This window comes from Penaeus chinensis, chromosome 27 (genome assembly GCF_019202785.1).
Source record: "Penaeus chinensis breed Huanghai No. 1 chromosome 27, ASM1920278v2, whole genome shotgun sequence".
In the NCBI taxonomy this organism is placed as follows: domain Eukaryota; kingdom Metazoa; phylum Arthropoda; class Malacostraca; order Decapoda; family Penaeidae; genus Penaeus; species Penaeus chinensis.
The window spans coordinates 15,734,407-15,754,406 of record NC_061845.1 but is presented as its reverse complement, the minus strand read 5'-3'; the positions used below and the strand labels follow the sequence as shown (position 1 = coordinate 15,754,406).

The window sequence follows — 20,000 nt, the reverse complement described above, 5'->3', positions numbered from 1 at the left end:
GCATATACATATATGAAAAGGAAAACATCCACAGTAAGAAATGAAAATAAATCGTGACGTTTCGAACACTTCACGAGTTCCTCTTCAGACGAATAATAAAAAATAATAAAAAAAGCAGTTTCCTATAACTGCGATAACAACCTCTCACAAATATTATTCGATTCCGTTGGTTTGAAAATTTCTAACATAGGAACTTTGAAAAAAAAAAAAAAATTCTAACGGCCCAGTGTCATGTATGGCCACAGATTTTTACTTAGGGTGTTAAAATCGAATGCAAATTCTGACCAAACGAATGAAGTTGCAATTTTCCAGCTTTTTTATTCCGTGACGTTAGCACAGCCTCATAACCTTTCCATGAAAGAAAAGTTATATATATCCTAATTAAACCATAAAAAGGCAACGACATATGATTATTGCTAATCAACTAGTATATGTATCTTTTAAACCTCTTTTCCGAAAAATATATAATTTTTACCTGTTTGAAAAGATGTTATCCCTTGGCTGAGTGAACATGTCTTGTTTCACAATTTTTCGTGTCATAGATTTAAGATAATCAAATTATTGACACAATTAAACTTAATCAGTAGAAACACTAATTAATAATAGTTAATAGATATGTTTCTATGAAAAGCATAGAGCACATTTTTTTTTTTTTTTCGAAGAAGATATGAGAATAAATACAATATGGTGTGTGATTTCCCGATTTCTGTTGCTCACTAAATGTGATCAAAAGTCACAGAAAATCGAAGTCTCTGTTCCCTGTGACTTTCGATTACTTTTAATGACTAAAAAGTAACTGGGAATTCATCTAACTTTTTGTAAATATATATACTTTATGATTTTTATATAAACATGATTTTTTATTGTTATGAATAAATACACTTAATGATAAAGTACAAATCATCTAAATGATGTGATTTTCTTTAATGTATAACACTAAACAATAAGAAATGTTTTCAAACAGATAAACAAATTTACAGTTATTTTTTTTATTTAACGTGGTAAAGCAATAAAACATATTCGAGTATATATGCCAATCACGGGCAATGCATATTTTCCTTTACATTTCATATGATATGACTAGGTTTTATGATAAATCATTGATGACGTAACGAAATAAAAGGGCGGGAATATTGCTCCGTTTCAAAGCACGAGGATTCTGAAAGGCTGAAATGTGTGCATATAAGACACAGATATGGCAGTATCAGTGACAAATATTAGAAACAGGACAGTAGCAGAACTAACAGAAGCAGTAGAAGATATTGTATGAAATGTATCAATAAGCCTTTACTTTTCTCTGACTTAATAAACAAATACATAGGCCTACGTCTGTCCATTTCATTAATCATTAAATATATGCAACTGGCAATGTCCATTTCTCACTCCATTATGCATATGTAAATAAATACTCGCAAAGACTATGATCAATATCTTTACAAATGTTTACAAATGCATAATATAACAAAAGTGTTATACAGCCCTAATAAGAATAACTCAACAGAAATTTCTTAACTTCGCGGGACGATTGCTAAGCTTGCGACCTCCTCTCATCTTTTAACATGTCATACTAGTCGTTCTTACATCCCAAAGGCATCTTCATAATAAGGATACAATTCAGTTAAAAGGATCATGAAACTCTCGTTGTACTCAATATGCCTTTATTATGACTTTCAAGCTTACACAAACACGCGTCCTAACAGGTGATAACACAAATAAATAAAAATATCAGGCCTAAATTTTCTGTGTAAATGTAAATGCGATAACCACTATCTCGTGCGTTTGATAATTTCAGGCTTATGCAACAGGTTAATTACCTAATAGATTGAAAAGTCGCCGTTTTCATTCTATTTAGAGAGCATTAATAGGGTTTTCAACGCCTCTGCGCGAGGGCAAAGGGGGGTTTCCCCCTCCTATTTCCGCCTGAACAGCTCATTATCTACCAACAAGGACCACCACCTGTCCCCAGTTATGTTTTGCTAATTAACCTCAAGGGACTATGCAATGCTTTTCCAAAAAGCGTTCCTACCTCATCTCTCTCTCTTTTTTACAGTCTACAGTGCAAACTAGGGAATATGTTAAGGCCCATATGTATCTTTGCACGTTAATACAGTACATTCTCCTTCTGATATAGAATGAGCAGGGTAAACATCGATTAATGATCCTCCGTCTTATGATTATATAAGAAAAAGACGAATCAGCACAGAACGTGGACCAGCTTTTTAGTAATTTACTCCCCCTCCACGAAATTGTCTATAGTACCTCCCTACAAGTATATGCGAAAAAAAAGGAACTATGCAATGGTAACCAATAATGTTGGTTACTGTAGTTTCATTTATCGGGCAAATATACTTTATTGTCTCCTCCGAGAACGGGAAAAATATTGTAAAAGGACACAAATAACCTTACCGACGGCCATAATTCAACCAAACTTTACTTCTCGATTTCCCCGCCATTGTCTTTCTCGCCTATCTACAAATATGCGGCAAGAGATGGAGCGAGATAAGTTGTTATCTTCAAGAGACGATCACCTCGCCGTCGGACTACGATTTACTTTATCGGGAAACGCGCATTCAGCCACCACTTTTTAAGTAATACATGCATATATTTTCTCAAATCTCCCTATACAAAGAGAAAAATATTTTTTTTACATTAACACTGAATAAAGTTTGATACTCGAAATCATCAATATTTTCTGAATTACTTAGTACACAAACATGCCAAATGAAACAAAAAAAAATATATCTTCACATCTTTTGCCTATGATTTTTCAATATGTCACTAGTGGCTGTAGTAGTGAAAACAGTTAAAGACCCTTCAAACTATTTTTATCTTCAAAAATGAAAACACAAGTATAACAAAAAGGCTTTGATTTGATCCCCTCCCCCCCCCCCCCCTTTTAGCAACTGGCTGTTTATCAAACCCAAGGACTTTTATAAGATAAGAAAAAAAATAGGTAAAATAACATAACTCGTTTGCCCCCATGTTATAAAGCTTTTATAATTGTACGTGTATCGGGTAAAGACAAAGACAAATTCGCCTAAAGCAGGGATTTTTTGACCAAGGGTATTTTTACCCTAGGGAGCAAAAAATATACATGACACTTCGATGCGATGGCTCTTAGCAGACAGCATGTGAATTTCCAACTGATAATGTTTGATGCGTTTTTTTTTTTTTTTTTTTTTTTATCTTTTCTTAAACCGAGTTATCAACAACTATATATATTTTTTTTCCTAATCAAAGCATTCTTTGCAAAATATAAAAAATAAAGGTACTTTCTTTTTCTTGTTTTGCGCCTATATTAGATATTCTTGGCAGTAAAGGGATATATGACGAGCAACATACAGTCGAGGAGGTAGGTATAGAGAAAGGGTTGAAAATCACAGTATTAAAAGGGAAGAAGCCGGAACCGAAGCAATATTTTCTAAATTACAAGTAAAAAGCATTCGTGCGGGAGAAAAAAAATATTCGCATTACCTCAGAATAAGGGAGGGAAAAGCTTCCTTTTTCTTAACTTAAAGAAAAAAGCTCTTTTTTCAAATAAAAGGATGATTGAAGTATATGTATATGAACAGAGCAGTTTTTTCAGACCTAGGAAATATATGGTAAGTGTTAAAACGTTATGGTATTGCTATCATCTTTAACAAAAAGTTTGTTCATAAATGCCTCTAAAGTCTTATTTATCTAAAGATGACCTCCTAAACTCAGACGATACTCCGGGCAATATCCAGATGCCGGACAACCACGGACAGGTGTCATGGAATACCCCTGCTCGTCACAGGCTAATGACTTCACCGACACGCTAAAACCATTAATGGACGGGCGAAGTGAGGAAGAGGCGAACCATGGAGCGACACCATGGAAGTACTTTCCTCGCCTCCTTTCGTGAAGAACTGCATAATTAATGAATATCTACCATGAAAATCGCACCCCTTCAATCATTTCAATCCCCATGTTCAAGATAGCTAGACAGTTCTAGAACGGCTCGCCTCCGTTGTGGGTCCTCGTTACACACCCTTCTACCCACCTGCTCTCCCTCTGCCATAGCTTGTTGGCGGGGCCTCACCCCTTCTCCTACATCTGCCTCCCCCCCCCCCCTCTCTCTCTCCCCTCGACTAAGCGCGATGCTGTATTTACCGCGAGGAAGTACCAATGGGGATGATAATCATACATGGAGCTATAACATAACTTCACACAACACTAAATATGTATTGATATTGATTGACTTTGAATTGGTGATGCTTATAGTCATATCAAGCTTGGATGTTCCTTGCGAAGAAAACATAAGATTTGATGCAAACCTGAAAACGGTAATGTCTCTTTCATTGGTAGTATAAAACAATTAGTAACTCGTATGATAGCAATACACAATAAACTCGGGAATTTTACAAACATTTGTCGCGATCACTTGTCAGAATTTGTAATTCCATCATTCATTCAAGTTTTGCTTCTCACTTTCCTCACAATCAATGATTTTTTTCCTATCCGAAAATGTCGCCTCTGCCGGAAGGAGCATTCAGATTCTGCTAGAGGCTTAGAAATACTAACGACCGCTTATGTTTTATTATCCTTATGTAAAAGTGTAATTCTTATTCTCAAATGGCAAATAATGCTTACCTATGATATCAATATATCTTTTTTTTTCATAAAGGCACCATCTACCCTTGTTATATAAAGAAGAAATAAACTGTTACCATACTTTGTTTCAGAAATATTTTCATTGATCGATTGATTGATTGATTATTTAAGATTATCTGCGGCGTCTACGGCAAAAGCCACTAGTGGCGAATACCAGGTGGGACTAAAATATTAAAATACTGAAATATCTAAAAATCTATCAATAAATAAAAGTAAAAATAAACAACATAAATATTATATAAAAATCAAAACGTAAGTATTGTGCTTTAAAAGTATAAAACTATTGCATAAAAATTATGCATACTTATAGTTTCTTTTTAATGATTAGACTCCCTTAAGTAACTAAAAAGTCGTATGTCACGATCCTCCTCCAATGCATTTTTCAACGTGTATGGGGAGACAAGTACATACATCTGAGAATGCTACACGCCTTTCTACTAAATATGCGACCGTTCATGGCACTCCTCACAATGTGCTCCACATTTAGCTGTTATCAGTGACCGATTCTCAGCCTTGTTAATAAAACTTCTACTTGGTTATCACTCGCCTTCTTCGTCGGCTTATTTGGTCAGAAAATATTTCTCCCTTCAATACTGACCGCCGTTTAGACGAGGGACTCAAGTTCAAACATGATGAATATTGCCATGCGGGGAGGGGGGGAGGGGGTAGGGCGGGGGTCATATGTGGCATATTGTTTTAGAGAGGAGGTGAGGGGAGGGGAGGGGGTAGGGGGCTCATCTTCAGCACACCTTTAGTTAATGATTTCCAGTTCCGATCACTGATTATGATAATCTCTTTAATTATGCCTATTTTATGTTATGATGCGCCATGTACGACCGTAAGGTAGTCTGTGTGCATGCTAGCCATCATTAACTATGATTAATGATTCCGGTTGTGGTTATTGATTACGTTAATCACTTCTGGTTACGGTCATTGATTACGTCAATCACTTCCGGCTTCCGGAGGTCATTAACCTACTTCCTGTTTTCACACTCATGTACGTACGTGGAGTGAGTAGATCCGTCCATCCACCCTCTACTGCACTGCCATATAACCTCTCAATAGTGAATTGCGAGAGGCCTATGTCCTACTGTGGAATGAATGGTTGATAGAAAAAAATATATAGATATAGATATATAAATGCGTGTGTGTGTATTATATGTTATACGTATATATATATGTACACACACACACACACACACACACACACACACACATCTTTCTATCTATCTATCTATCTATCTATATAAATGCATGTGTGTGTATTATATATATGTGTGTGTGTGTGTGTACATATATACACACACAAAGATATATATATATATATATATATATATGTATACATATATATATATATACACACACAGACATATATAAGTGTTGATATAGAGATATGTGTTTTATTTATTTATTTTTGGTAGAATGTTATATTTCTTATAAGTAAAAATTGTAATAATATTTCGAGAAAGATTATCGACGTGTCCTTTACTCATAGCATGAAAATGTTTGCAGATTCCTCCACCAGATGAGTCCGGCGCTGGGCAGGAATTCAAGAGTGCCGAGCCGAGAGCTGGCGAGGCGACTCCGCGACAGCCTCATTTCACTCGACGTCGAACCTCTCGTCGACAACTCTCCCGCACGCGACCTAGACCAGGATCTCCAAGAGGCCGTGCCCAACTTGCCCTCTCGTTATTGGCTCAAGAAGGACAAGGGTATGGGCATGAACAAAACCTGTGCCAAGTATCCATCTCTGTACCAGATCCGCTTCAACAACGGCCGGTGGCAGACGTTCGACACTTCCAACGGCACCTTCTACCTGTTCAGTGCATATTATGACAACAGGACCTTGGCAGAGCGGCCAGCTGTGCGTGTCCTGGGGATGCTGAACCGCGTCGATCCCAAACTCAACACTTCCTGCCAACTTTGGTTTAATGGAACAAGCAAACCAGTATTCGCAGAGGTGTCCGAGTACAAATATATCTGGAATAAGGCGTTTGGCAAATACAAAAACGGCGTGCTACAACCATATTTGTTATCGTGCCAAGTGCCATCTGACTATGCACATCAGGTGCCAGAGTCTGTATCCCTCGTAGAGCGGCCGTGCGACACAGCCACAACAAATCTCAGGGTCGTTAATAATCGTCCACCAGAAGGTCAGACGAAAAACTTTGCTGTGTGCGTCAAAGGCCTCGACATTTATCACGAAGACAAAAGCGTCTCCCTTGTCGAATGGCTGGAGGCACTCTACCTCTTTGGGGCTGACAAGGTATTCCTGTACGACCTGCATGTGCACCCGAACACGACCAAGGTCTTACAGTACTACCAGAAAACCGGTTTTGTGGACCTGACAAAACTCACCTTGCCCGGAGACCAGCCGAACATCCCTCAACTCACACACAAGTACCTTAAGGAGAGGGGCGGTTATAAACGGCTCAATGAACTCATCCCTTACAACGACTGCCTCTACAAGAACATCTACAGCTACAAGTACGTGGTTCTCTTAGACATAGACGAGATTATCATTCCTAGATATTTATCGTCTTGGAAAACACTGATGAAAGTCCTGGTCAAAGACGCTTTCAAGGCCAACAAGAAACCGCGAACCTCCTTCGCTGCGCGCAACGTGTACTTCCTGGACTCCATGCAAGAGAAACACGGCTTTTACAAGGATATCCCCCGATACATGCACATGCTGCAGCACGTGCATCGAGCCAGGGACTACACCAAACCAGGTGCTTATGCAAAGTGCTTCCACGACACCCAGAGTGTCTTCACACTCCATAATCACTTTCCCTTCTCGTGTTTGGGGAAAGGCTGTCACGCCTACTACATTCCCACAAAAGACGCGCATCTACAACACTACCGCCAAGAATGCGTTGGAGAGCTTCGCAAGACGTGCGAGAGCGAATTCAAGGTGCACACAGTCAAGGATACAACGATCTGGAGGTACAAGAGAGCACTGATACTCCGTGCTTCCAAAACCCTCGGGCGACTAGGATTCTTCAGGCAGAAGTCTCACATCTCGTGAGATGACTAAGGTGTCCGGGTGGATTGACTCGGGCTAATGGTTCAAAATGTAATAGTGTTAATATTAGCTACCTCCCAGTATTATCTGAAAAGAATATTTGTTTAATTAAATGATTATCTTTATAGCAATATTGTTGTTCTAAACACTGATAAATCAACTACGCCAGTGGAACTTAATCTTTGCCAGTGTACGCATCCCTTTCCAATCAGCAGTCAGTTCTCGCTCTCCCTGAAATGCTGAAATACAAAAAATGCTAAACTACAGATTTGATGTCATGTGAATGAATAGCAATATCAATTATTTTTATTTTTAAATCGTTATTGGCAAAGCATATTTTTTTTTTTTTTGTTTGTGTTAAAAAAAACTATAAAAAAATATAAAACGTATAAAACATATATTGTGCTTTAATTTTCATAGACATGCACCCCCATTCAGAACCACTGAAATAAACTAATGTACGTAGAAATGTACTGCCAGTATTCTTTCTTTTTCCTACTTTGTAAAGAGTTTGTGCTACACAAGCCTTTCCTGCATTCATAAATGTTCGCATGCCTATGAACATAAATATGAACACAAACACACACATACCCCCCCCCCACACCCACATACCCCCCCACACCCACATACCCCCCCACACCCACATAACCCCCCACACCCACATACCCCCCCCACACCAACATAACCCCCCACACACATACCGCCCCCACACGCACACATACCCCCCCACACACATACCCCCCCCACACACATACCCCCCACACCCACATACCCCCCCACACACATACCCCGCCCCCCCACACACACACGCACACACAGTGGCGTAGCGAGTTACCCCCGCCCCACGGCCGCATATTCACCAGCTGTCCTCCCGCCCCGGCATTGAGAAATTGTAGCTCATCCTACCGCATATGGCATTGCTTGCTGTCAAAGTATTTTCACATTGATCGTGTACCTTTTTTTCTCATGTAATAAATGCATTATTCCATACTGAGTAGTGCGTATGAATTAGCCCCCCGGTCCCTAAAGGAGGCGTGACAGAAAAGAAAAAGTCGAAAATATACTAAAGGTAATAGATAAATTAAAGATTATATATATATATATTTTTTTTTTTTTTTTTTTTTTTTTTGACATATGAGATGCGTTTTCTCGTTAATGTAGACTGGAGAATGTAAAGGATATCACACCGTTATTTTCGGTTGATCCTGTTTAATTATGCATGTTTTTTCATAAAATCCAATAGAATTAAAGGGCCCTCAAGAAACCTATCCCTCAAACCCGATATGTCTCGCTACGCCCGTATAAATATATATATATATATATATATATATATATATATGTATATATATACATATATATCTATATATATACATATATATATATATATATATATATATATATATATATATATATATATATATTTATATACATACACACACATATATACACACACATGTACATGTACATGCGTATATATATATATATATATATATATATATATATATATATATATATATATATATATATATATATATATTTATATATATATATATACATAGATACAAATATATGTATATATACATATATATACATACATACATATATATATATATATATATATATATATATATATACATACATACACACACACACACACACACTTGATATATTGGAGAAGTTGTTTGTGTTCGAAGCCCTCAGTCCCTGCAGTATTCAGCTGGCAAAGAAACAATCTGAAAGCTATAGTCAATTTTGTTATAATCATCTGTGAAATTGCTAGACGAAAACAGCTACATACTGCCTCAAATTCGCTGTAGTGCACACTTTGGGGGTCCAAGTTGACTTGTCTGGATAAATTGGACGTGTTCCGAACGTTTTTTTTTTTTTTTTTCCAACTAAGGTCTGTTCATTCAGGTCTGATAGCTGGGTCAACACAAAGCTTGGCTGTGATTGGTGGATACGACCCGGTCAGATTCGCGCGTGCATTGGGAGTCACTTCGGTTACCAAGACACAAATGACTGATCGCGGCAGTGGCGACTTTAGATGATGTTAACAGCAACTATATGTTAATAATATGATGATATTGTTGATGATGATGATGATAACAAGAACGACAACAAAACAATAATAATAACAATAATAATGATAATGGTAACAATTTATAAATGTAATTATATATAATAATGACGAGGATAATGATGATATTGATAAGAGTAAGGTTATTTCTAATATTGGTGTGTACGTATTTTTACCGTTATTATTCTTTCACATTATTCTAATTGATATCAATGTTGCTGCTTTTGATTGTAATAATGTTGGTAATAACTTTAAAATCATTACCATATTCTTCATGATCATAATCTTGATGGCCATTATTATTTTCAAGATTTGTTTTACTCTAAGGTCGATTTCGCTAGGATTGACTTATTCTCGGGCGTCACATGGCTGAGGCCAGCTCTAGGCCATACCGACTGCCTGCCACTTCTACCACGTAGCTACGCGGTAGCTTCACCGAACAGTCCTGCGATCCTCTTGGGCACTATCGCCGCCGACCCATCCATCGGCTTCCAGCGCGTGCTGCGCCAGGCCCTGGTTTGGATCCTGGGGAGTTGCAGTGGTTCGTTGACCCTGGCCCCCAGGTCTCATGACTTGATAAAAATCTCTTTCGGGGCATAAGTACCCATGGTTTTGGGAAAGGTAAGCACTTCGATTCTAACACTGGGCCAATGACCAAGTCAGATAGGCTTGAGGATTCGTACCTCTAGTGGTGCTCTTAATTTTTATTACTAGGTGAGCACTTAGTCTTCTTCCCTCTCAGCTTGAGGATCCGTATCTGTTGGGAGAAAGACCTTTTGCAACCGCAACCTAGATAACTATTAGGATCTTTTCTCATTAACTGAAAGTTGATTGTGTGTGTGTGTGTGTATGTATCGTATCGGTCTCTTAACCCTGAGTTGGTTGTAGAGGCACAAATGCCGATTTCGTGACAATCTCCCGCCATCTACAACGGTCATGGGCTTCTCTTTGCGAGTCTGCAAAGGACAGTCCTGTCCATTCTTTGATGTTTTCTTCCCACATCTTCTTCTGCCTTCCTCTCTGTCTGCCTCCTGGTACTGTGCCTTGCAAGATGGTTTTCGCTAGGCCGTTTGATCTTGTCACGTGTCCATACCAGGTCATTTTGCTTTTCTTTACAATGCTTAGCAGGCTGTCGTGTGCACCGATGGCTGTGTAAATTCTGTTGCGCACTTCTTCGTTGGTGATGTGATCCTTGTAAGAGATGTTCGGGATTTTTCGGTAGCATCTCATTTCGTGCGCCTCAACTCGTCTCTGGGTGTCAGCGTTGAGGGTCCACGATCCACAAGCGAACAAGAATATTGAGATGACAAGAGTAGGCAAGAGTCTGGTTTTCGATATATATATATATATATATATATATATATATATATATACACTCAGTGTCATGCCATCTCATTTGCTAATCTAAAATAGTTAATTAGTGTAACGACTGTTCGCGGGCATGGCGTCACCGCTGGCTATGGTATAGCTGGATGAGTAGCTGTAGTGGTCGGCCTGGGCAAGGTGAAAGGGCTTTCCAGCAGAGGAGCCGTGGCGATTGTTACACGGAGGAGTGGTAGTCCCGAGTTGTGGGCCGCGATGGTATCATGTCGGCTGCTGACAATTTAGTTGTGATAGAAATTTATACTTTTGTATAGAAATGTATAGCTTTGTTTTTTTATGGTATATGTGTAAAATAGGTTGATGAAATGTTGCATTGATTTCCACTTGGAGATGGAAACAAGGGTCAAATTCTATTTCGTTTTGTTTTATGTTCTTTTATGACTGTGGGCTGACATTCACGAGAAGCTGTAAAACCGGCACTAATCTAAAGCAGGAATCAGCGATACGGAGACGTAAAGAACAATTAAATAAAAGTGAATAGTGATAAACCGTGATAAGCTTCGGAAAGTGAATTGGTGAACGTTATAGCCCTTATAGATCCATATTCGTAATGTCTCTGTGTTCATTTTGCCTGTGTTATACTTCTTATAATAAATAATATTAATAGTATTACGTGTCTTAACTGTGCCGGCAAACCCGCATTGTGGTAATCAACATCTTCACATAAATAAACAAATAGATAAATAAATGAATAAATAAATAAATAAATGTGTGTGTGTGCGTATACGTACTCCCTTATTTATTTATTTATTTAAGTGTGTACGTATACGCACGCACACACACACACACACACACACACACACACACACACACACACACACACACACACACACACACACACACACACACACACACACACACACACACACACGCACACACACACACACACACACACACATATATTTGTATATACACATATACACAAAACACAATGTACCGTGGCAAGAAAGCAAGTCTTTCAAAAGGAAAATGATAAGATGATAACTGAAGGTACTTTTTCCCTACTTGCCAACAAGTGACAATGTCCTGGATAAAAGCATCAGTTACGACACTGAGCCAGTCTGCTGAAGATAACCCTCCTTGTGCAGGTAGGGAAGCCATACAGTTGTATAGTATCCGTAATCATGTCTCTGCCTAAATTTAAATTAAAAAATCAATAGAATGTTTAAGCAAAAATTCAATAAAATAAGGTGCGTCAGTTAATTTCAAATATCATGAAGTGGACCAGTGATAAAGCGTCCTGGCCGGCATTGCTAACAGGTATGAATATACGTATGTGTGTGTATACATATATATGTGGCAGAAATACACCCTTGATCCCTTGATTGTTCTCTGGATGTTAGTTTTGGAATGCTTTGGGACGATCTCGTATATGTAATGTAGGCCTATCTGTAAATGTCATCGTGCAGGAGTAAGTGCTGTATTGCAAGTAAGTCTAGGTAGAATTACCAGTCATTAGTTGGCAAATTATGAAATTTGTATCTTTTATTCTGACCCTAAATATGCTACCTAGGATTTTATTTAAATATTTAGGAAAGATATCTCTCTAGTACAGCATATCTATAGATAATGCATCTTATTCTCTATCTCCCTCTTATTTTTTCCCTCATTCTCTTTCTCTCTCTGTGATTCTCCCGCTCTCTTATTATCCCTCTCTCTCTGTATCTATTAATCTATCAGTGCATGTGTGTGTGTGTTTCTCTCTCGCTCACCCTGTCGAGGTGTGAAAGAGGCAGGGGACTATCTCCTCTTTTCCTTGGTCATAAAGGAACGGTTTTTTTTAATACTCTTAATTCATGCACTGAGTGCCATGAACACGCCTTCAGTTGCACTGTGGTGTAGAAGTCATCAGCATTTTTCTTCAATAATATTTCTTGGTAATCTATATATTACACATAATAAACAAGTTTGAAAACACTTTTCTGCAGCAGTCATTGTTTGTAGTGCAATAAACATCCAAATCAAATATTTACAAATTTTCTTACATGCATCGTGATGTATCGTGAGACATCAATTGGTATCGGCATCACTTTAGCTACCTACGAAGAATCGGTGCATCGGAATCGCTTGAGGCAATTTTCAAGTATCGTTAGAAAATTCTGCTAAGTCATGGCATCTAGTGGTCCCGCAACGTCAGTGGGAAATCTGGGTACCACAAATTCACCGGAATGTTCTCTAAACAGTAGTCGAAATTAAACAAAATAATTAGTCGCAAGCAGGAATTCCAAGAGGCAGCAGCCTCTCCCACCAAATCGCATCCGACCTCCCACCCTCTGCCCTCGGCCAAACCTCCTACCAAACTTTCCCATTTGCATCTCCCCCAATCAGAATGCTCTGCCTCGACCAAGAGAACAGAGAATCCCCCTCCACGCCCTCCCTGCGTGTACACTTGGCCAGCTCCCTTCCCCTCCCACTTATCTCCACAATCTCCCCGTCGGCTGCGAGAGTGCAGCCTCGAGCACCAAAGAAAGAGCGGATGAAAGTTTCGTCACGGTCACCCAAGATAAAAAAAAAAAAAAAAAAAAAAAAAAAGTCTACAGATGAGGAGAACAACCCTCGGACATTCTCGAAAATGCATCGCGTGTAAAATAGCACAAATAAAGAATGACTCAACTGCTATGCTAGTTTTACGGTAACCATAGGAGGCCGTAAAATATAGCCTGTGCTGTTCTTACACCCAGCCTTTCAGGAGAGTTAAAGTGCTATTAAACAGTTCATGCTCAGGGTGATGTCAAGCAATGGTGTGGTAGCCTAGATAGTGTTAAGTGTTTTGCATGCCTTCTTGCTTGCAGCTGCCACTGCTGGCTAGCCTGGTGCGAAAAGGGAGCAGCTATGCATAAGACTCCCCTGCCAGCTCATAGCCTCTCCATCATCAAGACTTCTGCAGTGCCTCCTCGTGGCCACCCATGGAAACTAGGTACCTTGCGGCCCTAGGCTGAACTGTGGAGGCACTTGGAGCAGCAGGAGGCCCTAAAGGTATGGAGTCATGGCCCACCGGCGTGTGGGCACGCCCTGGCTTCTTACTAACTCCTGCCCCCGTGTCCCCATGGGTTAATGGGCGGCTGTGGGGAGGCAAGCTTTGCCAGTCTGCCTCCCTAAGAAAACCGTTCTGGCAGCCAACTGGGCCAGAGATGTCTGTCGGTCCTCATGGCTCAGGAGCTGATGCTGGCTGCAAGAATAGCTTCCTTTTCCGTGACTTTGCTAGGTCCCAGAAATTGAGGATTTCTGGCTCCTGGTACCAGCGTTCTGGCCTGCATCGTTCGACTTGGTACAGCAATACGGGTAGTGTGTTCAAGGAGATCGACCACATCCTTGTTAGCAATCGATGGAGGATCCTCCAGAACTGCAGGGTGTATCGGAGCATCGAGTTCTGTGGAACTGATCATAGATTAGTTTTGGCTACTCTCCGGGTCCACTTTAGAACCCCCTGTCGCTCCAATGAACACCTTAGGGTACTTCATGTGGACAGATTAGGGGAGGTTGTGTGTGCACGGGGATTTGCCGAGGCTATCTCTGGTCGTTTCACAGCCCTCAAGAGCCTGAGGGACCCTGTTCTTCTATGGGACACAGCCCACGAATCGATTGGTGAACACCTAAAAGAAAGACAGAATTCCATCTTGCAGGAGACACTGGAAGTCACAGATACTTGTCGTGTGGAATCGCAAGACTAGGTCTCTGTTGAGAAGGGATAAGGAAAAGTTTATCAGGAATCTTGCAGAGGAGATCGAAAGCCATTTCCTGGTAAATGACCTTCGTCCTGCCTACCACGCCCTGAGAAAGCTGAACTCCAAGCCCTCCTCACAGACGATTGCAGTCCGCTCAGCAAGTGGCCAGATAATCTCAGATCCTGATGGGGTGCAGTTGCATCAAGTTGATCCACCAACAGTTAACTTGGATACGGGTACTATTGAGATTCCTCTGCCAGACCCACCCATCAGTGAGGATCCACCCTCTCTGTCTGAAGTCAGGGAAGCTTCAGACAGAAGGCTCGATTCCCGCAGGATGACCCTGCCCACCAGGTTGTCTCTGTTCGAGACAACCCTGGGTGGAGAGGGAGGACCTGTGGGACGACCAAGGAAGTCGTGGCTAGGACAGATCGATCAAACCTGTCATGGGGAGCTAGAGATTGGCCGGGCCTCTGCCTAGCGGCTCGCCATGACCCTCGTAGGTGGAAGCGAAGGGTGGATGCGGCTATGCCACCCCCCCCCCCCCCAAATGATGATGAATGACGTTAAACAGAAACAAGTGAAGTCATAATCAGAGGCTTTGACACCGACGGTCAAATAACAAAATGCTGAAATTAGAACACATCAATGCACAGTCTTTCCTTGGGCAATATCATGAAACTAAATTGCTTATATTGGTGAAAAGTCTTGATATTTTATGAATAAGTAAAACGATTGAGGAGGAGGAGGAGAAGAAAAGGGAAGAAGAAGAAAGAGAATAAGAAGGTGGAGAAGGAGAAGAAGAAGAAATAAAGATGAAAAAGGATAAAAATAAGAAGAAAACGATGAAGACGGATATTGATAATAATAAAAAAAAAAGAATAAAAATAAGGAGACAGAGAAGGAGAAGAAGGAGAAGGAGAAAAAAGAGGAGAAAAGGAGAAAAAAGGGAGAAGGAGGAGGATGAGGGAAAGAAGATGGTATAAAGGTATATAGATATGAAATACATTGAAATTTACAATGAACATATGCATATATACATAATACACTGAGAGAGGAGGAGGAGGAGGAGGAGGAAGAAGAGGAGGAGGAGGAGGAGGAAGAAGAGGAGGAGGAGGAGGAGGAAGAAGAGGAGGAGGAGGAGGAGGAAGAAGAAGAGGAGGAGGAGGAGGAAGAAGAGGAGGAGGAAGAGGAGGAGGAGGAGGAGGAGGAGGAGGATGAAAAAGAGGAGGAGAAAGAGGAGGAAGAGGAGGAGAAAGAGGAGGAAGATAAGAAAAGGAAGAAGGAGGAGAAAGAGGAGGAAAAGATGAAGAAGAAGAAGAAGAAAAAGAAGAAGAAGAAGAAGGAGGAGGAGGAGAAGGAAAAGAAGGAGGAGGAGGAGGAGGGAGAGGAGAAGAAGAAGAAGAAGGAGGAGGAGGAGAAGGAGGAGGAAGAGGAGGAGGAAGAGGAGGAGGAAGAGGAGGAGGAAGAGGAGGAGGAGGAGGAGAAGAAGAAGAAGAAGAAGGAGAAGAAGAAGAAGAAGAAGAAGAAGAAGAAGAAGAATGAGAATGAGAATGAGAATAATAATAATAATAATAATAATAATAATAATAATAAGAAGAAGAAGGAGGAGGAGAAGGAGGAAGAGGAGGAGGAAGAGGAGGAGGAAGAGGAGGAGGAGGAGGAGGAAGAGGAGGAAGAGGAGGAAGAGGAGGAGGAGGAGGAGGAGGAGAAGAAGAAGAAGAAGAAGAAGAAGAAGAAGAAGAAGAAGAAGAAGAAGAAGAAGAAGAAGAAGAAGAAGAAGGAGGAAAAGGAGGAAGAGGAAGAGAAGAACAAGAAGAAGGAGGAGGAAGAGGAGAAGAAGAAGAAAAAGGAGGAGAAGGAGGAGGAGGAAGAGGAGGAGGAAGAGATGAAGAGGAAGAAGGAAAAGAAGAAGAAGAAGAAAAATAAGGAGAAGAAGGAGAAGAAGAAAAAAGTACAAGAAGGAGAAGGAGGAGAAGAAGAAGTATTATCCATAGATTGGTCCACTTGCTTATTATCAACATCATTACTATTTATGGTAATGATAATCATAATGACTGTACGAATACCGCCTAAAAGGGCTAACTTACATTCTCTCTTCAGAATTATTTTATTTTCTCGGATACAGTTTTTATTTTTCTCTCTTTACATATTTTATCTACTTTCCTAGATGTTTTGTAAAGTGCTTTTCATTGCCACATTTTTCTGCATTTGTTTTTTCAGTACTCAATTCCACTTGATTTTATTTCCGAAAGATGTACGCCCGAATGACGCCTGGACCAATCGGGTTAACGGCCGTGTAGCTCCAGCCAATCAGAGCCGTTCTAGGTCGTGGCCCCTCTTGAAGTGATTTTCCATTTTCATTCTCGTTGACCCCCCCCCCCTCCCGCAAATTATTTTTAACATTTCGTAAAAATAATCAACAACTGTCTTTTCTCCAAATTCTATGGTGGTGTTGGTGCAAGTGCGAAAGAACAGCAAAAGAGCATTTTCTTGCGACACGAGTGAAATATATGTATCTTTGTAACGTACGATTATGTAATAATTGATGATCTTTTGTGAGAACATTATTCATTAATATTTCTGATGATAATCGTAAACGGAGTTGAAAACGAACGGCCACAGGTACCTTCCAGTTTTAACGTCGACTGACAACGATTGACAACGCGTCGGGCACACACGACCAGACGGCCACGATACAATCCCAATCATCATCACCATCATCATCATCATTAGCATTATCATTATTATCATCATGGTCTTTGTCATCACTATAATCATTATTATTATTGTTATCTTTATTACCTTTTTGCCGTCCTCATCAGTATTGGTATCATCATGACCGCAATATTACCATTATATAAGCATACATATACTTTATCATTGTTATTACTATTTTTTTTTTTACTGTTAATGTCATACTTAATATCATTATTGTTGCTATTACCAAAACTATTATTATAATTGTTATTATCATAGATACTGCTATTATAATCGTTATTAGCATCATGAATGTGGCAGTGATATTTTCATCATAATTACCTTCATGATCAGCATCTCTATTGCTCTCATGATTATTAACAACACGGCTACAACCCCACCATTCATCATTACTATCGTTATACTCTTCCCCTTCACACACTGACTGTCGCCCTTCCCCCGGCAGAAAGAAAGAAAGAATACGAAAAGAAAGAGAGAACAGAAGAAGAAGAAGAAGAAGAAGAAGAAGAAGAAGAAGGAGAGTGACTAGTTAGCCCACCAAGTGCCATGGCGTGTCTCAGAAGAGTCAGTCTGACCTCCAGGTTCCGGCGAAACCTTGAGTCTACGCTGCTGTGGCTTCTGTTCCTCTTTGCGATCGTCACGTGAGTACAGGCGCGGCTCGGGAGGCTCGAGGTTGCGTCTGTTATATGTTGTATTCTTTGAATCATTATCCTTCATGGATTTCTCAAAAACACAGATATGCATACATCCCCCCAGAATTACAGGCTTTTACACACACACACATAGAGACACACATACACATACACATACACATGTGTACACATGTGTGTGTATTTTATATATATATACATATGTATATATGCGTATAGAAATGGGAATGAATGAATATCTTGTATTTCATTCATACCTTTTCTACATACATATGCACACTGTGCATATGTATGTAGAAAAGGTATGTGTGTGTGTGTGTGTGCTTTGCACACACACACACACACACACACACACACACATACACACACACATACACACACACATACACACACACACACATTGATGTATGTATGTATATGTGTATATATATATATATATATATATATATATATATAAATATATATAATATATAAATATATATAATATATAAATATATATGTATAAATATATATGTATATATATGTATATATATATATGTGTGTGTGTGTGTATATATGTATATATATATATGTATATATATATGTATATATATATATATATATATATATATATATATATGTATATATATGTGTGTGTGTGTATATATATTTATATATATATATGCATATATAATATATATGTATATATATATGTATATATATAATATATATGTATATATATAATATATATGTATATATATAATATATATGTATATATATAATATATATGTATATATATAATATATATGTATATATATGTATATATATAATATATATATATGTATATATATATATATATATATATATATATATATAGAGAGAGAGAGAGAGAGAGAGAGAGAGAGAGAGAGAGAGAGAGAGAGAGAGAAAGTATACCGTGTACATAAGCACGATTTGTGTAATCCATTAGACACAGAGCGCGTGGCTGCTTGGCACACGGCTCGAAGTCCAGCAAAGAACCAGCGCCTCAGTGAATACTTAGATTGCGAGTTCATCTGACCTTGTTTGACCTCTCAGTCGTGTCTCCGCCACCAGCGTGACCGAGTCTAGCCTCTGGCCTCTCAGGGCTGGAGGGCAGGATCACGCGACCCCACACTCAGCCCTTGCCCAAGGCTCGTCTCGTGTGTTCCCGTCGCTGTGTTGTGCTCTTCCGTGATAAAGAATCAGGCCGGTAGAACCACTATTACCGCCCTGCTATCCACTGTGCCTGTTACAGAGACAGAGAGAGAGACATATATATATATATATATATATATATATATATATATATGTATAGATATATAAGTATAGATATATATGTATATATATGTATATATATATGTATATATATATGTAAAGATATATATGTATATATATGTATATATATGTATATAATGTATATATATGTATATAATGTATATATATGTATATAATGTATATATATGTATATAATGTATATAATGTATATAATGTATATATATGTATATAATGTATATATATGTATATAATGTATATATATATGTATATATATGTATAGATATATATGTAAATATATGTATAGATATATATGTATACATATGTATATATACACGTATATATATACATATATACATATACACGTATATATATATATATATATATATATATATATATATATATATATATATGTAAATATGTATATATATATATGTAAATATGTATATATATAAATATATATACAATTTTTTTTTTTTTACCGCTATTAATCCCACTGCAGGTGATAGGCCTTTCTCAATTCACTATTGAGGGGTTATATGGCAGTGTCACCCTTGCCTGATTGGATGCCC

At 38.8% G+C, this 20,000-nt stretch overlaps 2 protein-coding genes across 2 annotated transcripts in view; both read left to right on the top strand.

Moving 5' to 3' along the window:
* The window catches only part of LOC125039608, an 18,653-nt gene extending 10,595 nt beyond the window's left edge, over positions 1-8,058 (top strand). Inside the window, exon 3 of the mRNA XM_047633739.1 lies at positions 6,148-8,058. Coding sequence (XP_047489695.1) covers positions 6,148-7,663 — 1,516 coding nt within the window. The 3' untranslated portion in view covers positions 7,664-8,058. The remainder of the gene's footprint in view (positions 1-6,147) is intronic.
* A 9,915-nt stretch (positions 8,059-17,973) lies between these two features.
* Positions 17,974-20,000, top strand: part of LOC125039678 — an 11,608-nt gene continuing 9,581 nt past the window's right edge. Inside the window, exon 1 of the mRNA XM_047633872.1 lies at positions 17,974-18,147. Coding sequence (XP_047489828.1) covers positions 18,053-18,147 — 95 coding nt within the window. The 5' untranslated portion in view covers positions 17,974-18,052. The remainder of the gene's footprint in view (positions 18,148-20,000) is intronic.